This window comes from Oryzias latipes, chromosome 9 (genome assembly GCF_002234675.1).
Source record: "Oryzias latipes chromosome 9, ASM223467v1".
NCBI lineage: Eukaryota > Metazoa > Chordata > Actinopteri > Beloniformes > Adrianichthyidae > Oryzias > Oryzias latipes.
In genome coordinates, this window is record NC_019867.2 from 21,521,119 (window position 1) to 21,543,723 (window position 22,605).

Sequence of the window (22,605 nt, forward strand, 5' to 3'; positions counted from 1 at the left end):
ATCGCGATAATTCATTTGGCAATACTTGTATTGCTTCCAAATGCTGTCAGGATGTTTATTTAATTATGTGCCCCGTACGAGATTACCACTGACTGTGTTTTTAGAAGAACTTTCCATCCTATAACTGACCCTGGTCGGCGTTCACGCTGCTCTCTTCTTCCTGCCCACTCACACTACCTGACGGTGTTAAAGGCACCACAACAATCTGAGAACATGGTAGGTATTTTACAATCCACAGAGAGCCGTAACACAAGGATGAAAGAGCCGCAGGTTGCTGACCCCTGATCTAAGACATGTATGTGAAGGCACTTGTAGCTCTATGACATAAGTGGATTTAAAGGTTATATGTACTGTCAAGCTAAACTAGACTGAGCCCATTCATTCTGATCATGCAGTTAAACTAAAAGGAATAATCTATCAGGAAGAAGCATAAATGACCTGAAAATGCATTAATTACTAGAACATGATGAGAAATGGCAGTTAAGACAAACAGCTGCTCTTTCTGCAATTTAGGCTAGATGTTATGATCACTGAGGATAGCTGCTTGCATTTGGAAAACACCTCTGCATCAGGTTCAGTTCACCGTGAGAAAAACTTTTAAGACAAGTCAGGATTTGACATTCTTCATCTCTGTTGTGTGTGCAGTGTTTGCTTGTTAACTTTTGTGTTAGCTTTTTGTGTGCTCTGCTGTTCTCTACATAGCCGAATCTGTATTTCAGTGTGCTCAGACATGGAACTTGGATTTTCATCTGCTAGCATGAGATCAAACTCATAGAAGCAGTGCGTACGGAGAATGTTCGCACTGATGGGTTATGGTTAATGGGTTACACTTAATTTTTTCCATCCCACCCATCCCAGAGTCGGTCCACAGATTTGGACAGATGAGTACAAAGTGTGATGACACACTGCAAGTACAATTTACAGCTGTTAAGAGACATCACCTTTATTAGAAGGTAACATCAGGTTTGCTCATTTTTTTTTAAAATACAAAAGTATTTAAAGAGAAAGATTTATAGTTTACCGCTGTCTGTTCACAAATAATAACCCTGAAAGGAACCCGCCGACTGCATTGAAAACCAGGTTTCTGCCACAACCGCTATGTGCATGCAAACGCATGTATTATGTGTCCACAGTAGTTGCTCACTCCGTTGTAGTCCCTGATGTAACCGCTTTTTTTAGGCGCTAGACCAGAGCTTTGCTTTTTCAGCTCACCATCTGCAGACTGCTGTTGTTGGTTAATGTGCAGCAAACAGTCCGTTATCAAGGAGAATTTTCCACACGCTTGTTCCTGCTCCTTCCTTCAACGCCTTCTGTCCTTTGTCCTTCCTTTTATCCACCCTTTGTGTTATTTCCCTTTGACACACCCTTCATATCCAGATGATGTTAGCTTTTGCCAACGATATTGAAAGTTTTCTTTATGGTAATTGTTTTTATACGTTTGTGATGAATTATGAATCCTAAAAACCTTAAGAATCATCATAACGTTATAATTTAGAAATGATCGTGTAGCATGAAACAAATTATGTTGGATTATAAACCCTCATTATATCCATCATTCAGTTCCTGCACTGCAGTGCCTTTCTTCAGCATGTTGAAGCAAAGGCCTTGTTGCAGCCTTCGCAGATCAGGTAAAAGTTTGGCTGCTCTAAACAATTACACAGGCCTGGAATTTTTATAGGCAGAAATTTGTGAGACCTGGTTTGGCAGCTGTGTTAGCAACCTACATCAACATGTAGCAGATGGGTGGATGACATGATAAAACGCTCATATTAATTAGATTTTGACTTTGTGATATCGATGACGTCATATCCGCTGTTTAAAAAATAAAATAAAAGTAGTGAGCATGGTGTCCGAATTGCTTTTAAAATTCAAGGCACAACATAGTGCTGCACTACAGTACAGACCAAAAGTTTGGACACACCTTCCCATTCATTTGAATGAGAAGGTTTGTCCAAACTGTACTGTATATAGTTTTTTAGTAGCTAGGGGTAGCTAAGGAGTTGGGACACAACATATGTTTGCAGCCTGAAATGTGGCAAAAGGGGGAAAGGTTCAAGGGGGCCGAATACTTTCGCAAGGCACTGTATCACCAGCTAAGGGCTCACTGTCAACCAGAGTCAGGTGTATTAAATGTTACAGATGTCCCCTTAAGCGACTTCTGGTGACAGGATCTTCTACTGTGGTTCTCCCTGCCCATATAGGCCAGGGTTATCAGTTCATGTGCAGGCCATCCCTCCTGAGAGCTGTTTGGTTTTTAGACAATATATCCTCTACACCAGCCTCATTATAAGAGGCAAGGTTCAGTAAACTGCAAACACGCTCACCCTTCCGCCTCTCTTTGTACCCACTCTACTCATGTCTCTATTAACTCATCCATTACCCTTCTTGCCACCACTGACATCCTGCTGCTCCATCATCATTACTCCTGACACCTCACTAACAACAACCTTCACATCCTCATCTGTAGCCTGTATCTAACCTACACTTGTTCAGGATTTGGAGAATTTTTTTTAGTTCCTTCATTTGTCTCTGTCTTTACTCTAGCATCTTACAAGTTCTCTCCCCGACTGTTTTTTATGGTAAAAGGCCTTTTTAAGGGCCAAAATACAGTCAGGACCATAAATATTTGGACAGAGACACATTTTTTCTACACTGTACATTACTACAGTGAATTTTAAATAAAACAACTCAGATGCCATTGAAGTGCAGACTTTTAGCTTTTATTCCATGGGTTGAACAAAAAGATTGCATACAAATGTGAAAAACTAAAGCATTTTTTAAACACAATCCCTTCATTTCATGGGCTCGTAAGTAATTGGACAATTGACTTCCATGCTATTGCATGGGCAAGTGTGGGCAATTCCCTTGTGATGTCATCATGAGTGGAGCAGATAAAAGGGCTGGAGTTGATTAGAAGACTCGTGCTTGCATTTTGAAGATTTTGCTGTGAACAGACTACATGCAGTCAAAGGAGCTCATGCAGGTGAAAGGAGCCATCATTAAGCTGAGAAAACAGAAAAAAACCATGCGAGAAATTGCTGCAGTATTAGAAGTGGCAAAATCAACAGTGTGGTCCATCCTGAGAAAGAAAGAAAGCACTAGTGAACTCTGCATCGCAAAAAAACCCTGGACGTCCACAGAAGACAACAGTGGTGGATGATGGCAGAATCATTTCCATGGTGAAGAGGAACCCATTCACAACAGCCATCCAAGTGAACAACACTCTCCAGGAGGTAGGCGTATCAATATCCAAGTCTACCATAAAAAGAAGACTGCATGTAAGTAGATACAGAGGGTACACTGCAAGATGCAAACCACTCATAAGCCTCAAGAATAGGAAGGCTAGATTGGACTTTGCCAAAAAGCCTCTAAAAAAGCCAGCACAGTTCTGGTAAAACATTCTTTGGACAGATGAAACCAAAATCAACCTCTACCAGAATGATGGCAGGAGAAAAGCATGGAGAAGGCGTGGAGAAGCTCATGATCCAAAGCACACTACATCATCAGTAAAACACTGAAGGCAGTGTGATGGCCTGGGCGTGCATGGCTGCTAGTGGCACTGGTACACTAGTGTTTATTGATGACGTGACACAGGACAGATGCAACCGAATGAATTCTGAGCTGTTCAGAGACATACCATCTGCGCAGATCCAGGTGAATGCAGCCAAACTGATTGGGCGGCGTTTCATAATACAGATGGACAACAACCCAAAACATACAGCCAAAGCAACTCAGGAGTTTATTATAGCAAAGAAGTGGCTTATTCTTGAATAGTCAAGTCAGTCACCTGATCTTAACCCATTTGAGCATGCATTTCACTTTTTGAAGACTAAACCTTAGACAGAAAGGCCCACAAACAAACAGCAACTGAAAGCCGCTGCAGTAAAGGCCTGGCAGAGCATCCAGAAGGAGAAAACCCAGAAGGAGAAAACCCCACATCTGGTGATGTCCAGGAGTTCAAGACTTCAGGCTGTCATTGCCAACAAGGGCTTTCAACCAAATATTAGTAATAACCATTTTGTTTTCAGTTATTTCATTTGTCCAATTACTTATGAGCCCATGAAATGAAGGGATTGTGTTTAAAAAATGCTTTAGTTTTTCACATTTGCATGCAATTTTTTTGTTCAGCCCATGGAATAAAAGCTGAAAGTCTGCACTTCAATGGCACCTGAGATGTTTTATTTTTAAATTCACTGTAGTAATGTACAGAAACAAAATTAGACAAATGATTCTCTGTCCAAATATTTATGGTCCTGACTGTATTATACTACACATCATTTTATTTTATTCAGTGGATCATAAATTATTCATTGTCTTATAAATTTTCACTGAAGCAGCTTTCAGCATTAGTTAACTTCCTGTTTCTTCTCTCTCCTTGTTGCAGCAAACACAAAGTGGTGAAGAGGAAAGGAAACAGAAACACTCTGAAACGCCAGTTCGTGAGACTGACAGTCAGTATGGAACCTGGGAGACGGAACTGCGATCCGATGACAGGTAAAAACACACTTCACTGTATGCAGTAATTGTTGTGTCAATGAGGGATCAAACTTTATTGTGTTAAGTGCTTTTACTGGAATTTTATATCTGCAAAATGTATGATCTTTAAGATTTGAATCGTGTTCCAAATCTGTACAAACTTGGGGTGGGTTTTGTTCTCTTCTGGAATAAAAGAAAGTCAAATCCTATTAAAGTGAATGGTTTTAGACAGCATCTTTAGTGTAAATGTATGTATTATTAGTATGAAGAGTAGAATCTTAAAAAGAAGAATAATTTGAAAATCAAAAGCTTGAGCTGACATTTTTCTAAATAAAAGACTCATCAGGTGAGACTTCAAATTCTGACTGTATCTGTTTATCATGGAGTCACTGATTTCTTTCAAATCCCATTTTCAGGGCTCGAGGTATTTTCTAAACACTGTTTTACCAAAGTAAATAAACATATAGGAATTTTTTGTTGCATTTTTTTTGTGTACTAAAATTGTACCTTTTCCAAGGGAGCTTATAGGCATCTTTGCTCCCTGAGATGTTAGTTATCAGTCTGAAATATTTATCTTTTCATGATCAGGAATGGTGTTTTTCCAAAAGTAAACATTCATTTATCTGATAATGATTCATTGGTGTTTTTGTCTAATACATACAAAATTACAGTTACAGTTTACCTGCACAGATTTGATAAATAGTTCCTGCTTTGCTTTGCAATGTCAGGCTTCCCATAAAAAGTTCAGACACCGTTACAGCTCCAAATGCTTTTATAATTGGAACAATCAGGTAGGGGAAGAATTCAGATTCAGCCATAGATGTTAATGAATTTAGATCTTTGTGGCTCTAGGACATTTTTTGTGCCATCCCTCTCAAAAAGTTTGACTCTGCAATGTCAATAGGGCAGCTGTGGTGCAGAGGTGGACCTCTGATCGAAAGATCACAGGTTTGTTTCCCGCCTTGCCCGCTCATGTGTTGAAGTGTCCTTGGGCAAGACACTGAACCCCACATTAATGCTGGTGGTTGTTGGTTGGCAGACGTAGTTGAGTCAAATGAAAACACTACAAAAGCGAGCTACGGGGGAGCAACACTGAATACAAAGCACTGCAAATCTTTTATTGATGGGAAATTAATTAAAGACTGCATGATGAAAAAAGTGGAGAACATTTCCTCTGAGAAGAAGCAGGAGTTCGCTAATGTTTCCCTGGCTTGTAAAGCTGTGGTCTGGAGAATTGAAGACTTTTCTTCAGATATTAAGAGACTGTTGGAGCCAAAAGGAGAACAGTTTTTATTTTTCAGTAGCCTTCGATGAAAACAGACTTTTCCGACTCATTTTGTTTTAGAGGAGTGAACAATTTCTCTGTGACGCTCCTGCAGATGAAGCTCAGTGAGTGTCGCTCCCTCTTGCCAACTTTTACTCTTAACTGGATAAAGGGAGCTTTCAACAGATGTGAACATTTGCTAAGAAAATGCTGAGCTTGTTTGGCTCCACATACTTGTGCAAGAAGACATGTTCTTTCATTAACTTAAACATGAACTGCGTGAGGACAAGAGTAAAGGACTCTCACTTGTGGGACATCTTGCGCATCAAAACCATAGTCTTTGAGCCAGATCTGATCTTTTTGATGCAATTCAGATCTCAGCATCAGCCATTACATTAGAGCAGATAAGTTATTTGTTCAGTCTCTTGTGGTGAATCAATTATGAAATCGCAGTATTTGTCTGTGTGTGATTAAAACTAGTGGTTTGTACTAAAAAAGATAGCTGTGTTAAGTTTTCCTATTCAAACAGTTTAAATGTAGAAATCCACAGTGAGCATTTAATGTGAATAAAATGTAACATTTCATATGAACCCAGATTTATTGTCGATCAATTTTAATTTTCAGACAGACTTTTTCTTTAATTTATTTCTAGTCTTCAAATGGGGAATTCATTTTTATTTTGGTTTAAATGTATGTGTTTGTGTTCTATGTGACAAAGTGAAAATACCACTGCAAGGCTGGATAGCTCAGTTCGCTTTGGGTGTAGTACTGTCACGTAAGAAGCTCTGGGTTTGCTTCCCAAGGTGGACAAGGTCTCAAGACCCTTCACACTGCTGCCTACCTCCCAGGGTCATACAGGATTTTGTCAGGAAGGGCTGACAGGGTGGGTTAACAACTGCATTTGCCTGCGTGCATAACCAATTTAATGAAATAGTTGAAGAATGCAGATGGAATGGTCTCACACAGTTTCACCACACCAAATCTGGCCTCAGCTCCCTTTCCATTCAAACCTTTGGAGGGTCCCACCAAATGGGTCAAAACACGTCCTGCAGTTTGAAATACTACATTTGACCTGTGTAAACAAAGTATACATTTACATTTTAACAATTTTCTCAGGTTCAAATACTTTTTCGCAGCAGTAGCACACAAATAAATCAGTTAAAAAATCATGCAACGTGATTTCCAGATTTTTTTAAAGATTATGTCTCACACTGGACATACACGAAGATAAAAATGTCAGACCCCTTTAAAATATCATAAAACATTTTTTTAAGGTGCTATCAAAAACTGCCCTTGCAAAATTAATTAATTTTTAATTTTTTTATTCTTTGTTGCCTCCTTCTGGTCAAAGTAATCAATTTAAGCACTAATAAGAACAAACAAGAGGGCAGTTTGTATTAAAAAAAAAAAGAAAAGTGCAAAAGTTTTACATAAAATATATAAACTACTTTGTTACAAATTAGGTTTAAAGCTTTTTGCTGCACTGTTGCAGTAATTTGGAAATTCTGACAGTTAAGATTCAGATTCTGAGCTATTTTACTATTTGACCCAAACTGTTTCATGGGTTTAAAAAAATATTTTGTCTTGGCAGCCTGACGTCTATCACTCCTAGTTCAGACAGCTTTCTTAGTCTGTCACAAAGAAAGTCATCTCCACCAACTTCCCTCTGTGATAACGGACTGCTGTCTGACAAAGACACTTTGGATGGCCTTCCTCCCCCCTCTTCATCAGAAACACAGCCTCTCACATTTCCTGAAGTAAGTGTTTTGAGCTGTAGTTCATGTAAAATATGCTTCACTACAAATGGGTTCTTGAACATTTATTTGCTCTACCTTTTTTTGTCTCGACATTTAGGCTCCAACCACTTTGTTGGACAACAGTGCTCTTCGCTCCAAAGCCCAGCTGGGGAAGAAACGGGCACCACGCATGCGGCCCACCAGAGCAGTACGACAGAGCGCTGCACCACCTGCAGCAACCACAGAGGACTGGCTTTATCGGGATTCAACAGGTTTGTCTGACGCTCTGATATTTTATTAATTTTCATCTCGCTGAAAAAAGATTCTTAAGTTTCTATTCTAGAAAATACTTTGTACTTTGTGAAAAATCAAGGAAAAGCTAATTTACAGGTTTGCATGAAAATATATTAAAAAATTAATTTTCGCTTTGTTAAATAATGTTGCGTAAAACTAAGGTTTTACAGTAATTAGATAATGCAGGACTCCTGTCTGTACAATCTTTATTTTAACATCTAACATGTTTATAAACATTTAAAGGATTTACATCCATCAAAGCTTTTAATGCTAAAATGTTTAACATCCCAAAAATATATTCAAGAAAAAACTGCAGGATTTACATGTTGAGAAAGTTGATCATGATAAAAATAGATTTTTCCAACTTTTTTTTCTGGTCTTTTAAAAAAAGATTTTTGTTTGTATTTTCCTTCTTTCTTTATTGCTTAAAATGAAACGTTAAATATAATCTAATAAAATTTGACTTCCTTGTTATTGTATATGATAAATTGGGCATGATATGCAATTCAGGCAATATCTAGAGCTACTTTAAAAAGATTAAGATCAAATAAGGCCTGTATAGAACTATGATAAATCAGACTTTAATGTCAGGATTTATCATGTATATATTAATATACAAGAAAATATAGAACCTTTTTGCACACTAAGCATCTTTTATGAAATTATTTTCGCAGCTCATTTTCCTACCCAGAAGTACCAGCTTTTGCTCCTCTTGGGTGCTGCCCATTTCATGGCATCAACCAAGACATGCTGTCTTGAACATCTGAACTTTTGCTTTTTTGTGTGTGTGTTAGCCTGGGGGCAGTGCTGGCAGCCTTGACACTTCCTGGAAGAGGCTGTTCCCCGCTTTGTGACTGCTGTGGGATTTTTTGTGTGGAATTAAAATTATAATACACTTAAGAGCTAAAAATAATTTTTGATTTTGCATGATATAATCCCTTTAAACAAACATCCAGGCAGTTTCCGGTTTAGAATCTGTCAAAGTGTATCTTTAGTGAACACACCTTTTAGCTATTTTAGAGCACTGACTTCTTCTCATTATCTGATAAGAGGTTGCAACTTTTTAACCAAAAACACTACTCATTTTAGACATTTCTTATCACCTTTTTGTTTTTAGTGTTGCACTGAAAAATTCCCTTTGTTTATGCTTGTTCATCCGGAATAAAGGAATTTCGGTGAGTGAAGTTATAAACCTGCGAATGAAGACATAAACTACCTTATGTGTCTCCTTACAACAGAAGCAAAGCCTGAGAGTCAGGAGACTGAGCTGGAATCTGAGAAGCCCACCAGAGGAGTTGATGTTGGCCTCAGTGTTCCTTCACAGCTACAAAGGGTCGCAGTGTTTCCCGTCTTAGACCCTTCAGCGCTAAAGGTGATGCAGCAGTTCTAGGTCCATGTCTTTCTCTATATCTGTTATTTACCATCAGTCCCAATGCTGTAACTGATGACAGACATTCATAGTGTTTTATTCACTAGAAGAGAATGTGCCATAGTTAAAAAATCAAAGAGTTCTGTCTGGATCTGTTTGGTTGTGCCAGAAACACCATTTTACCTCTTCACCCAACTGTATTCTATTACAATTGCTACCACAAAGGGGCAGGAAGGTCTCTGGGATCTTCAGTTGCCTTTTGCTGGGGTCGGCCCATATCACAAAAAAGACTAATAATATAGGAAGGCTGATGACTGATATAGTAGAGGTTGACTGCAGACTTGTTTTTACATGGAAGCAAGCAAATCTGCCTTGAATCAATCGCAGAAAAGAAACTGGCAGTTTTAGTTTTTATTTCAAAATTGTCGCTTTATAATTTTAGCTATATAATTTTAGAGTACAGTAGTGTATTCATCAAATCATCAGATGCAAACAAATTCTTAACTAATTTCTAAACTAATTTGAATGAATTGTATTTATCTAACTATTGTCAATTTGGAATCTCTGAAAGTGGACTCATAACTGATGAAGTACTTTTTTTATTCTAGCTAAATCACTCCAACAGTTTAAGAGAAAAATGATCTGAACAAAAAACACTTTCAATCTTTTTAATAGTATTTTTAGGTAAGGAATCAAAAAGGAAGTTCTGTCTTTCTGAAGAGCTGTTCTTTCACATGAGATCCAATGCTTTAGTTTTTCACATTTGTATGCAATCGTTTTGTTCAACCCATGGAATAAAAGCTGAAAGTCTGCACTTCAGTGGCATCTGAGTTGTTTTATTTAAAATTTACTGTGGAAATGTACAGAAACTAAATCAGAAAAATGTGTCTCTGTCCAAATATTTATGGTCCTCTGACTGTATATTATAGTTTTTCATTGTCAAATAATGGAATCATTTATTTGGCAGATTTTTTTTATCTACCAGTCAAAAAGTCAAAAATTAGGGTTTGGTCACTGGAGTTGTGATTTCAAACATCAAATCACACGCAGTAAAATCTGTCTCAAGGAAGTTGCCATCAAAAACGCTCTGCGGAGCGCATTCTAGTTTTTCTCTTTATGAGATTCTCAAGCTAGCGATAGCTCACAAAACGTGCTGCAATGTTCTAGAAACATTTTACAGCTTGCATTTAGTTGAACTTTGTGTTATAGCCAATTTCCAAAGGTGATTCTAAAATAAAATAGTTTTTGTTAAATATTTTCCACAATTTCTCATTTTTGTTAAAGAAAGTAAAAGCAGTGAGAAAAAATAGATTAAAATCAAAATTTGAATTTGGAAGGAAAAAATCGGAGATTTTATTTTTTGGCCATATCGCCCAGCTCTAGTTTATCCTCACATTTTAAAGAGCAACCATGAAGGGTGTACAGTACAACACAGTACTATGATGTACAGTAGTCGGTCATTTATCACGATATGTGAAATCCATAGTAGTCTTTATTTTTTACACTTATTATAGATATTTTACTGCTGTCAAACTCCTCACAACACATTTTATCAGTCTTTTCTCAGACAGATTTTGACACTTTTCTCTCTTGTTTAAACTCAGAGTCCAAACCTTAATAGAAAAATAAGTTCAGTATTAAAGAATAAAAACAAAGATCTGCTTGCGATAGAAAATATATGTACATTTGGAAAACTGAACACATTCCGTACAGGAGACACAGCATGGAGATTAATTGACGAGATCTGCCAATCAGGACACATTACACAATGAGCTGTAAAAAAAAAACATGCAATAAATATACTGAAAAAAATCTGCGAGACGCTGAAAGGTGAACCATTATATAGCGAAGTACTACCAAACTGAGCTTATTAAAATTTAAAGAAAAAGGTGTACAATTGTTTCTCCATCATGACACGCTGAAAGTTTACCAGCTTTACTAACTTCTTCCTTTTTTGTCATCAGGCTCAATTGAAGAGGAGGAGTGACTCAGACAATCAAACTGATGGACCTGCTCCGTCTCCATCCCAGCCGACCCGCTCTCCCAAGTCTCCATTCCTCCCTCAAGCAACCCGCGTGCTTCCGCCACTTGGCGGGAAAGAAAATGGGTAAGCCAATAACCCAGTAAATTCAGGGGAATTTTGGGGAGTTGTCACACCTAAAGTTTTCCCACTCCTTGTCTCTTCCAGAGAGAAAGACTCCCCCAAGTGGTTGAAAGAGCTAAAATCCAAGAAGCGTTTTAGTCAATATGAAAATGAAAACAATTAAACTAGTAGGTAAAAAGAAATTCAACTCTGCAGCCCTAATTCTTGATAAACAAGCAAATTTAAAGCAAAGTTATTAATGTTTCACCTTTGACATATGTCCTCTTCATTCTCTCCTAAAGGTTGCCTTAACAGATGAATCTTTGATAATCAGAAGCCTTTGACCCAGAGAGTCGGAAGGTTAGATCCACAGCTGCTGATGTGAATATATATATTATAAATATTCTTTGTTAACTTTTTTTTTTTTTTCTTCCATTCTGGGTCAATAAATGTGTATGGTGCCTTTTTGCCAAGTGGAAAAAGAAAACGAACAAGGAGAATAAACATCTTCATGTTTTCGATGCTTGAACCTGTGAAGCTCTGCTTCATTTGGACAGACTTCACACAAACATTTGAACAGGGACCAGGAGACATGACAAAATGTGTTGTACGTCATGAGGTTTTTGGTTTTTTTTGTCAGGCACCTTTTTGGGACGTCTAAGTTGCGGGACCTTTTTACTATACATTTATCATTGCAGCCAGCAAAATATGTGCAAGTACTTTGAATCTGCATCCACATGTTGTGGGATAGTGGTGCAAGTTGTTAACGGAATCCAACCCTTTTTTTTCCTTTTTTTTTTTTTTGGTTGCTATCGGGTATAATTTCATTCATTAATGAACTGTTGGAGAAGAAGCACCTCTAACTTGATTGATCGATAACTAACGAATGTAACGATGTAATATATTTGGTTTTTCACACACTTAGAAATCATTTTTGCAATGAAAAATTACACCTAGAGGCTATTTGCTACATGCTGTGTATATATATATATACACATGTATGTATATATATATATATATATATATATATATATATATATATATATATGTGTGTATATGTATGTCTGATTAGCTTGTAGATAAGAGATGGGACAAACGCACACACTCCAAATCAGCACAAACACTACTTCACTTCTGTCAAAGACAAAAATGATTGTAGCTGCGAGCGTCCAACGAAAGCCATACGGTTGTAGGCTTCACATATTTCTCACTCAGGTTTTGACATTGTCTTTCCCAAATAAAAAGTGCAATTTTGTCTTTTGTTCAAATCTCATATGCATGCACAATCTTCCTAGTTTGGTTGAGCTCCAGTGTCTTACTCTCCTCTGGTGGAAGTTTTCCCACAGCACTGATTAATGAGTCCACTTTGCCGTTTTTAATGCTCCAAACAAACATGAATGTCGGATTTATGGCTTTACCTCCTAATGATGTTTGCCATCAGCCACTCCACTCTACACTTCCTGCTAAGCACTTTTTCACTTGATGCACTACAGCTCTGATGTGTGCCCTCTCTTTTTGAGCCTCTAATAGAAGTGATGGTGTTCATTGAGGCTTCGGAGTGACTGTCCAAGGTTTCTAGATGTATACAGATATTTTTCTTTATCCTGGAGTGTGAGGTTTTTTTTCATATCCTACTTTGGCCCTTTTTATTTGAAAGTAACCATGTATATTGCACTGTTTTTTTGGCCAGTGTCCTCAAATGCAACAAATTCTAAATAAAAGTTTACTTGTACTCGGTTTTGAGTCTGTTATGGTTTTCTTTAAAAAAGTTAAAATACGGGTGTATTTTTCCTTCTCACATGATTCGATACGCATCTCGATACATGGTCCATGAATCAATCCATAAAAGATTAAACTAACTTTTCATCAATACAATACAGTCCAATTCTTTTAATTTAATTAATTTTATATAAATTTATATAGCCCAATATTTACAACAATAGTCATCTCAATGGGCTTACCTAAATGGATACGATCTAGACATTTATTATTCATTTGTCATTTAAAAAGGTTTTTTTTCAGGCACTTCATATTTTAAGCAACAAAAACTGTCTTTGACATAACAGCTTCATTAAAAGTCATTGTAAAGGTAGGTTCTGCTAAACAGTGAGGTAAAAAAAATCAAGAAATTGACTTTAAAGTATTTATATACATTGATTTGAAGGGAAATAAGAATTTAGTCTTCTTCGTGTTATTTTTCTTCGTGGCACCTTTTTAATGTCATGAAACGAAAAAAATCTCCCTCTCTATTTTGGCTCTTTAAAAGAGCCTTTGATCTTTGGAGCAAGGTTGGACATTTGTGATGATGCCACCCCTGGACTTCAGTTGACCCTTCACAGGTCTGGAGTTTGGACTCTGGAACAGCTGTTGACTGGAGACGATGTTGCAAACTTCGGCAACTTGTGTTTTTTCTACAATTCCACAAAATTGCTATAACTTTTGCCATAAAAAATACATGGGGAAGGCTCTTCTGCAAATTCAAACTTTCTGCAATCCTAACGTCTGCATTCGTGCTATTCAAAAAATTCAAACATTCATTTGTTCTGTTTTTTGTGGACTTTTCTGTTGTCACTAAACAATCTTGGAAATATTTATAGTTATCCAAATAACTGAAGTATTTTATAATATCGAATATAATAGAAGTCAATTATAGGAGTCCGCTTTTACTTCACTGTTTTTGAAATGTATCTCCTCCTACAATTTTTCAGGTAAGATGCCATAAAATTTTCAAATGTAGTGGAGGCTTTGGCCTTTGCAAGAATGCTTTTATTTGAGATATTTCAATTAGGTTTTGACTGCAGCCGTTTGAAATTAGGCAATTTTTGGCCGTTCGTTGGATTATAATATTAGTGTGTATTGTGGAATGTTGGCATACCTAGAGCAGGTGACATAATCGCTACAGTGTAGACAGGTTTTAAGGCAAAACGTGTAAGGGTTAATTGCCGGCAAAGTCTGCATTATCAGAAATTAATGCCTGAACCATCTGACTTAAAGCGGAGGATGGTTGCTTCATGGACTTTTAAGAAACATTATAATCCCTAAGCAACTTTTTAGAGATTGCGTTCTCTATTATCCTTTTTCTGCCATTTATAGACAATTTTCTAACTTCTGAATCTTGCGGTTTTTCTTTATGGCTTTTCTGCAATGTAACTTAACTGCAGCATTACAATGGAAAAACCTTTCCTGCAGGTTTACACTCATGGTCTTGAATATTTCTGCAAAGTTTTGTCAAACATCTTCAGCAATTTTTTCAAGTTTCTTGTTTCAATAAACCTCAGTTTCCTACCCGGAAATAAAACTACTCAATCTCTCTTGATTTGTGAGGAATGAACATTTTAATACACTTGAAAGCTCAAAAAATTGATTTTGCATGGTATAGACCCTTTTAAGGAAAAAGATTGTAGACCTCCGCAAGACCGTAATGGGCTGCAAAACTATCAGCAAGAATCTGGAGGTTAATGGGACAATTGTTGGTGTAAAAATGCAAGAATTACAACATGACCAACAATCCAAACTTGATCTCAGAACAGTGAGAAATGGGCATAAAACAACATGGCAGGAGTTAGTTCATCATCTTAAAGCAGCTGGGACCACAGTCACCAAGAAAACCATTATAAATACTTTATATTGCAGTGGTTTAACATTTTACAGTGCCCGCACAGTGCCCGTATATATGAAGGCACGTGTACAGACCTGCCTGAAGTTTGCCAGTGAACACCTTCATGATTTAGAGAGTGATTGGGAGAAGGTACTGTGGTCCTGTGATCCCGAGAACACCATCCCCACCAGGCACAGACAGGGCCCTAGGGGTACTTAAGCATTCATTTTCACAATGGTTTGGATTTAAATCTTTTGAATCACTCAATCAATTAGCTCACATTGGCACTAATAGATGGCATGATTGAATGAAGTATTTCACACTAGTTGGCTTGTATGCATAAGTACGCGTGTGTAAACAATATTTGTATTGTGTACATGTTGACATGTGGACATTATTGCAGCTAACAGGTGTGTTTTTAACATTTGAGTGTGTGTGTGGACAGGCCCCGTCCCTTTGAGATTTGCATCTGAACCTTACCATAATGATTTCAATCATCCAGTAGCCTGTTGCTTTATGCTGCTTCATGGTTTTACCCCCCTCCCCCCTCCTATGATCACCCTCCTATCCCCCTCTCTAACATCCCTCTCTTTTCTTCCCTTCTTTCCTTTTCCGTCCGGTCCAACACAAAACATTTTCAAATACGATTAAAATGAATAAAGTTTGGCCTTGATTACAAAAGGGGTTTATTTCAGACATACCTCTGATTTGTCAGAAGATTCATAACCCCTGTTGTTAAGGTAAAATATGTCCAACACAAGAGGCCTTCAGCTCTCATCTGTTTGCCCAGCTGATAAGCCTGTGTTAGGGGGATAGGATCCAAAAGAGAATTTAGCTGGCTGTGAATCCCAGAACCCCACTTTCTGCACAGGGCTACTTCACCGTGTGGATGGGAAGATGGATGGAGCCTCGTACTGTCAAATCATGTGAAAACCTCCTTCCCTTTGCCAGGAGGCTTAAAATGGGTTGTGCATGGGTCTTCCAATAGGATAAAGACCCAACTCTTACAGCCAAGGCAACCAAGGAATGGTAAAGAACAAACATATAAAGGTCATGAGTGGCCCAGCCAGTCTCTGGACCTAAGTCCAATGGAAAACCTACAGAGAGAGCTGAAACTTGGAGTTGCCAAATGCTAGCTACAAAAAATGATTTAGAAGTCTTTTGCATAGAAGAGTGGACCAAATTCTTCCTGATATGTGCAAAAACCTGCTTTAACAACTGCAAGAAACGTCTTAACTCTGTGCTTGATAATAAGGATTTTGCCGCAAAGTACTGAGAAGTTTTTAATTTCTTACTTCTCTCACTAAAATGCAAAGAAATTCAGACAATTCTTTAAAGTCTATCTTGATTTTCCTGGTGATTTTCAATCTCTCACTGTTAAATATGAACTAACGATTAAGATTGGATTGAGATTGGTGGTAGCTTGGGTGGGGGGTGGGGGTGTCCATGCATTTGTGTGTTTGCGCTGAGCAGGCCTGTTTGCTGATTCCTCTTGGCTCTCTTTCCCTGTGCCCGCACACAGCGCTTGCTGGCAGCTAAGCGGACAGGCAGGGCAGAGTGTGCCAACACAGCTGCCTATTGAGAGGCAGTGTGTCGGACACAATGTGAGCGACAGACTTGCTGTATCAACAGCTCCCCATTTTTTTGCTGTTGTGGCCAGAAATAAACCATAAATACCCTCCCCGTCCCTGCCCTCTAATGGCTCAAACCCACCAAACACCAAGTGGCACTGAAAAAGAAGGGCACTACCACATCTTAGCAGGTAAATCCATGTAAATAGATTTTTGATACATCAAGGGTAGAGAGTTTGCAATGGAGCTACACAACGCTTTAATGTGAATACCTGAATTTCTGAGATTATTGTTTCTTGTTTTTTGTTTGTGAAATAAATTAGGAATATGGTATAAAATCAGAAGGAAAAAATAAACAAAGAAATTACTTTTTTGTCTGTGTTTATATTCCTGATGGATGGTGCTATTTGCTGCCAAAAACAGTGGAGAAGGAGAGAATCAGAAGGATGTCTGAGCAGCAGAGTGCCCCAGAGCAGCTGGCTGTAGGAAAAAGCCAGGGTGGAGCTGGAGCTACATATAAGGTACTTTATTTGCCTCTTACCAGACATAAAAAACTCCACTCCACAAAAATTAGGTGCCTCAATATCCAAAGAAAGGGGATATTGAGACTTAAGTAAGCTGTGATTTTAGTGTTTCTCTATGTGTACCTTTGCCCTCCTTTTGTCTTTACTATCACCATATGTGCAGAAATAAACACCTATTTCCATAAAATAAATTATGTCTGTGAAACAGGTGGTGCTTTTTGAGTTTGAAAACTTCCAGGGCTGCAAGGCAGAGATTTTTGCAGAATGTAAAGGCGTGACGGAGAAGGGGCTGGAGAAGGTCGGCTCTCTGATTGTTGAGTCAGGACCGTAAGTTATACAAAAAGCCTAATATTTTTCTTTGCTGAGGTGCAATGAGGATGAAGTATGATCCTCCTCCCAGATGGGTGGGTTATGATCGGCATGGGTTTACTGGGGAGCAGTTTGTTTTGGAGAAGGGCGAGTACCCACGCTGGGACACCTGGACCAACAGTCAAAGCAGCTACTCCCTCTTGTCTCTAAGGCCTCTCAAAGTGGTGAGTGTCCAAATCTGGCTGAAAAGAGCACACAAAAAACTTATTTTGATCTCATGATGTGAGAAATGTAAAGGATTCTGAGGTTTCCTAATGTCTGGTTCTCTTCTTTTAGGATAGCGCAGAACACAAGCTACACTTGTTTGAGAACCCTAAGTTTACTGGGAGAAAGATGGAGATTGTTGATGATGACGTGCCAAGTTTGTGGGGCCATGGTTTTCAGGACCGTGTAGCTAGTGTCAAATCTCTGAATGGAACGTAAGCGACTTCAGTCATATTATAAATATTTAGATGCTTGTACCCTCACACACACGTGTCACAGTGATAGTTCTCTTTATTTTTCTTTCAGATGGGTTGGCTATATGTACCCTGGCTACAGGGGACAACAGTTCATCTTTGAGCGGGGAGACTTTAAGCACTGGAATGACTGGGAGGCCCCTGCTCCTCAGATCCAATCTGTCCGAAGGGTGCGGGACATGCAGTGGCACAAGAGGGGTTGTTTCATCCTTCCAGACCCTGCTCCTGCCCCTGGCCCGGATCCTGATCCCACCCCAGGACCTCCTGTTCTTCCTGCTTCGGCTGGAACCAGCTGAGCAGGATCCTGACATACCTCCAAGCCCCCTGTTGCCCACAGTTTCTGCCCTCTGCCTACCCAACCATGGCAAACACTGCTTGTGCTCTGTGACCATTGCCATGTTTATTTCAGTGGGGAATAAAAGCTGTTTGATCTGGCCTTTTTTTATTTGGTGGTGTTGTGCTTTCAAAGCGTCAACCTCTGCGATCTGGACGAACTACAGCAAGAGCTACAGATCCTGAGATCTTTGCAGTCTATTTAGCCAACCTCAAGATAACTTCAAAGAGCTTAAAAATTCATCCAGATGGAAGAGGGCATAAGCCTGATATTCTGTTGATCTGCATATCAGTATTGACAATGGTGTCATGCTGTATGTATGCTATGCTATTGAAACACAGTGTACTGTACCCCTCTATACTCATGAATTTACCATTAAATATCATGTTGACAACACCTGCTCAACAGGTATACTTCAGAGTGCAAAGAAAACCAAATGCTTTAAACCAGAATGATAATAGAACATATCTTAAAATGTTTCTAATAGTTTTTTTTAAACAATTTTACAATTTTTCTAGGTTTGTTCTGAACTGAGAGCAAAATAGTTAACATTTCTAGGTACTCTGATTCAACTCTTATAGTTTTAAAGAGGCTGTCTAATCTGATTGGGCACAGTATTTTGGAGATAAATCAATAGGATTGAACCACCTGGATTGGATCCTGATCTGAAATTGTGTATTTCAAGCCATATTTGATCCCGTAGATTAGAAATTGTATTTACAATCCTGCCTTTAATCCGTATTCAAGGATTGAAGAGTATCTCAAAACTTTGGATTGAATCCTGGATCATTTTGATTCTAAAAATTAGGATTATTCTGATCCTAGTTGAGAACAGGATCTGAGGCTGTTCCTGTGTTGGTTTCTCCTTCTAATGACAAAAATAAAAAAAACACATGAACTCCTGCAGATCCAGAGCAAGTCGGTTCACTATGCTTCGTTTTACCACTTTTTTTTTAATAATTGCTTTGAATCATCATTTAATCTCTGCCGGTGTTGCTAGATAGTCATGGTTTTCCATCCCAAAAGTAATCCAAAAACCAACAGACCCAACAAAAAAACACCCAAAATATAAATCAGTAATTAATTAGCAGTAATTTATCATCCATTATGTATTTCTTCCTAATTTGATTTAAAGTCCAACTTTAGCACATTTTGAATATATTACATCAACCATTTTTGCAGTCAGTCAGAGAAAAACATGAACTACTGGAATCCAATTGAACTTTACCGACAACTACTGATACTTTTGCTCAAATATTAAGAACAATCAAAAAAGGTAAGGGAAAACAACCCACAAATAATTAAAGAATAGGAGTTCACCAGGAGTTCTAGTTCAACTTATTAGCCTATCGTGAACAAAAGTCAACTGGAAAGACTACAGGAAAATCCCTTTCTATCCATAGAGACATGTACTCCAACCATCTTCTCCTCTATAAAGACTCCATCTCCAATGCCAAATCTCCATATTACTTCAGCATAATAAACTCAAGCGATGGAAATTTCAAAGTCCTTTACGCTATACTCTCAAATAACGGAACCATCAAAGTCAGTTTCTCCTCACCTACCGTATTTTCCAGACCATAAGTCGCCACTTTTGTTACCAACTTTTGACCCTTCAGCTTATTCAATGATGTGGCTAATTTATGCTTTTATTTATCAGCCGCCGGGTGCACACTGGCAGTCTCAGAGTGGAGACTGCCTGCACAATTCTATGTTCAGCATCAAGCGTGATTGCTTTGACACGCACTCAAGAAGCCACACAGTATGGACCTCACTTCAATTGTTAGTCATGGTGCAATACAAGAAACACCCATGATCAGCTGCATCCCACAATCCTTTGGTGCCATTAGACCCAACGTACACGTAAACCGCCACTACAATATGATATATTGTAGCCACTATAATATAATTTCAAGTTAAAAGCAATCGTTAAAAGCAGTGTGAAAAAATCCACCATCACCAACGGTTTTGGAAAAGCCGGTCTGCTGGGTGCCAGAGCCGCGTAGAGCGCTCATAGGCGCGTGCCGCGCGCGCTTATAAGACTGCTGCTCTCTTTTACTGGAATGTTTTTTCAACCAGCCCTGTTATTTCCACATTGCTGCCGTGTTACTGCCGGAAGGAGGGAAGAGCTGCTCTCGCGTTCCGCTGCAGCTCCTTGCTCCTTCTTAAACATGCACGCGGTTTCAGCACATACACATCCTCAATCTACAACACAGTGTGGTGAACTGGGGGTTAGCCCCGCCTTAAACCCTTTAGACTTATGGGAAGGGGGGAATATGAAGGAAAATTTCCACACCATAAGTGAGGTAAATGTGAGCTGAAGTGAGGTCCATGCTGTTTGGCAGATGTGGGTGTGTTCAAATAAATAGGTTAAACTACTGGTTACCCTGCCCTCTCTGATACTACTGTGGTCTCAGTGACTTGCCAATTGAATTGCCACAACATGCAGCTTGCATACAAGTGCGGCTTGTGCATGTAGAAAATGGTTAATCCTCATTAAATTGGTAGGGCGCAGCTTGCACTCAGGTGCGCTATATAACCTAGCAATTACGTTACATACTTTAGATTTTTGCAACACCCTTACATCCTTTTTCCCTTCCAAAATAGAACTCATAACCCAGCAGCTCATACTTATCCCTGGTCCTAACCTACCTCCGCTAGTTCCCATCACCTCCAGACTGTTTACTTTCAGTATTTGTTTGGTGAACACCAACAAACCCGATGGCTAATCACATTACGGCCTCTCCTCCTTTCGGTGAGATTACTTAACCCTTGTGCTATCCTATGAGCCCACCCTTACATTGACGTGTTATCCCTACCATGACAAAGGTGGATAAAGGTGAAGAGGATTTCATGTAATCCATGGACACCAGTGAAGATCACAAATCATTGAAGAAAAAAGGTTCAGCGCACTGTCTAGTGGGTCTAGATGACCCAACTCCCAATGTTAAAGTGCCTAGGATAGCACGAGCGTTAAAACCCAGCTTCTTCCATGTAGATGTATTCTTGGGGTCTTCCCACTGCATCCAGTTGAAAAACCCTCTGTACAAATAGATATTGTTTTGTGAGTGATACAGAAACAGTGATTTTGGCCATACAGTTAATCACTACATAGAGTAAATAATAATTAATGTGTCTGGATATATGCCAACCTGTACAAACTGGAATCTTTGCTGTTTGACTCTGAGTTGCAATCACAGGGCACTCTGTATAGCTATTTCATGCGAAGTCTGTTGCGTTTGAGGACACGATCAACAGTAAAGAGGCTGACACTGTTGACAACCTAAAAACTTACATGGTCCTCAATGATCTTCTGTTGAATTTCCCCCAGTTTAATCGCATTGTTCTAATGGACCATATCCATATCCACAATTAGGGTCTCTTGGTGTGGGGAGAATATACCTGTCCTCCCACCTCCAAGTGGCAGTCTTTCAATTCTACGAAAACAGAATGTCACACTGGTGATTCAATCAGCTCAATAAACTCTGTGCAAAATTTATTTAAACAATAAAAATATTTAAAATGTTATTTAATAAATAGTTATCTATGAAAACAGTTGCAACAGGTTAAAATAATAACAAAGATAAGACAAAAAACACGATTTAAGTCCCAGCTTAAAAAAGTCCATCTCCAAAGCCGCCCCTCAAAGGTCCACCATTGAAAGGGATAATGGAGGAGGAAAACCAGCGTTTCTGCGGCTGAAGAGAACACAAACAAAGGGGAACTTTCGGGTGCTGCACAAGCATCAGCCACATGCATCAAGGCAGATCAGGAGGGGAGCAGACTGACAGGCTTTAAGGTCCTTCATGCAGCTTCCCGGTCAGCCCTGGCGTCCCTCCGATGGGCGTAAAATCTACTTTTGACACTTTTAAGTTGTATGTTCAGCTCGGAGCCCTTAAACTGTTGGGGGTTTCAGGCAATCGCATACTTTTGCCTTATGGTAAGTCCACCCCTGGTGTAAAATTAAAGTGATGTTTGAACATAGTATGTTAAAAAGCCTGTGTCCTCCTCAATAAAGCCAGCTCGACTGAACAAAAGTTCCGTAAAATTCTTTTTTTTTTGGTTACAGAAGCTACATTCTTATGATGAATACTATATTTATTTAAAAAATGTGATCAATTGGTTTGTGAAATTTTAAAAATGGTCATTCTAGAGCAAAATATTACTCATGTTTAGTCGCAAAAGTCCTACAGACTTCGTTGAAGGAGAAAGCTCCGCCTTTTTCCAGGTGTGTGTCGGATTCTGTGGGTGGGGCAGATCTGGAAATCGCTATGCTGACAAATCTGAGCATATTTGATCTGATCCGGTGTGGGTACCGGATGTTCTCGGGCTGCCAGATGTTCTCGGGGTCCTTCGGGGTCCTTCGACCAATGATGACGTCACACTATTTGATTGGCTGTAAGTTGCCACGACCAATGAGTTAACGTCGCTAAGTTTTTTTTAAAACTTTATTGACAATTGCGGTATCATACATTAACAATGACATCAACGTTAACAACGAACAATAACAATGTAATGAATATTGCTTC

At 38.8% G+C, this 22,605-nt stretch overlaps 2 protein-coding genes across 9 annotated transcripts in view; both read left to right on the top strand.

Annotated features, from left to right (window-relative positions):
- The window catches only part of LOC101171497 (uncharacterized protein KIAA1671 homolog), a 44,891-nt gene extending 31,932 nt beyond the window's left edge, over positions 1-12,959 (top strand). For 6 of the 7 annotated variants that reach the window (XM_023958666.1, XM_023958664.1, XM_023958668.1 and 3 more), the window contains 7 exons: positions 4,385-4,494; positions 7,332-7,497; positions 7,595-7,748; positions 9,009-9,142; positions 11,104-11,246; positions 11,328-11,414; positions 11,525-12,959. In XM_023958666.1, coding sequence (XP_023814434.1) covers positions 4,385-4,494; positions 7,332-7,497; positions 7,595-7,748; positions 9,009-9,142; positions 11,104-11,246; positions 11,328-11,406 — 786 coding nt within the window. In that variant the 3' untranslated portion in view covers positions 11,407-11,414; positions 11,525-12,959. The remainder of the gene's footprint in view (positions 1-4,384; positions 4,495-7,331; positions 7,498-7,594; positions 7,749-9,008; positions 9,143-11,103; positions 11,247-11,327; positions 11,415-11,524) is intronic. The other variant, XM_023958665.1, reaches the window with a different exon arrangement.
- Positions 12,960-16,484: 3,525 nt separating this feature from the next.
- Positions 16,485-18,178, top strand: LOC101166723 (beta-crystallin B3). Of its 2 annotated transcripts, none has more exons than XM_004072557.4 (6): positions 16,485-16,582; positions 16,815-16,912; positions 17,124-17,242; positions 17,316-17,448; positions 17,561-17,703; positions 17,795-18,178. In XM_004072557.4, exons 1-6 carry the CDS (start codon positions 16,519-16,521, stop codon positions 18,036-18,038), a joined length of 801 nt encoding a protein of 266 aa, XP_004072605.2. In that variant the 5' UTR covers positions 16,485-16,518; the 3' UTR covers positions 18,039-18,178. The 2 variants fall into 2 exon arrangements, with proteins under 2 accessions (XP_004072605.2, XP_020561821.1); XM_020706162.2 differs by having other exon boundaries at positions 16,504-16,582; positions 16,785-16,912.
- Positions 18,179-22,605: the final 4,427 nt, after the last annotated feature.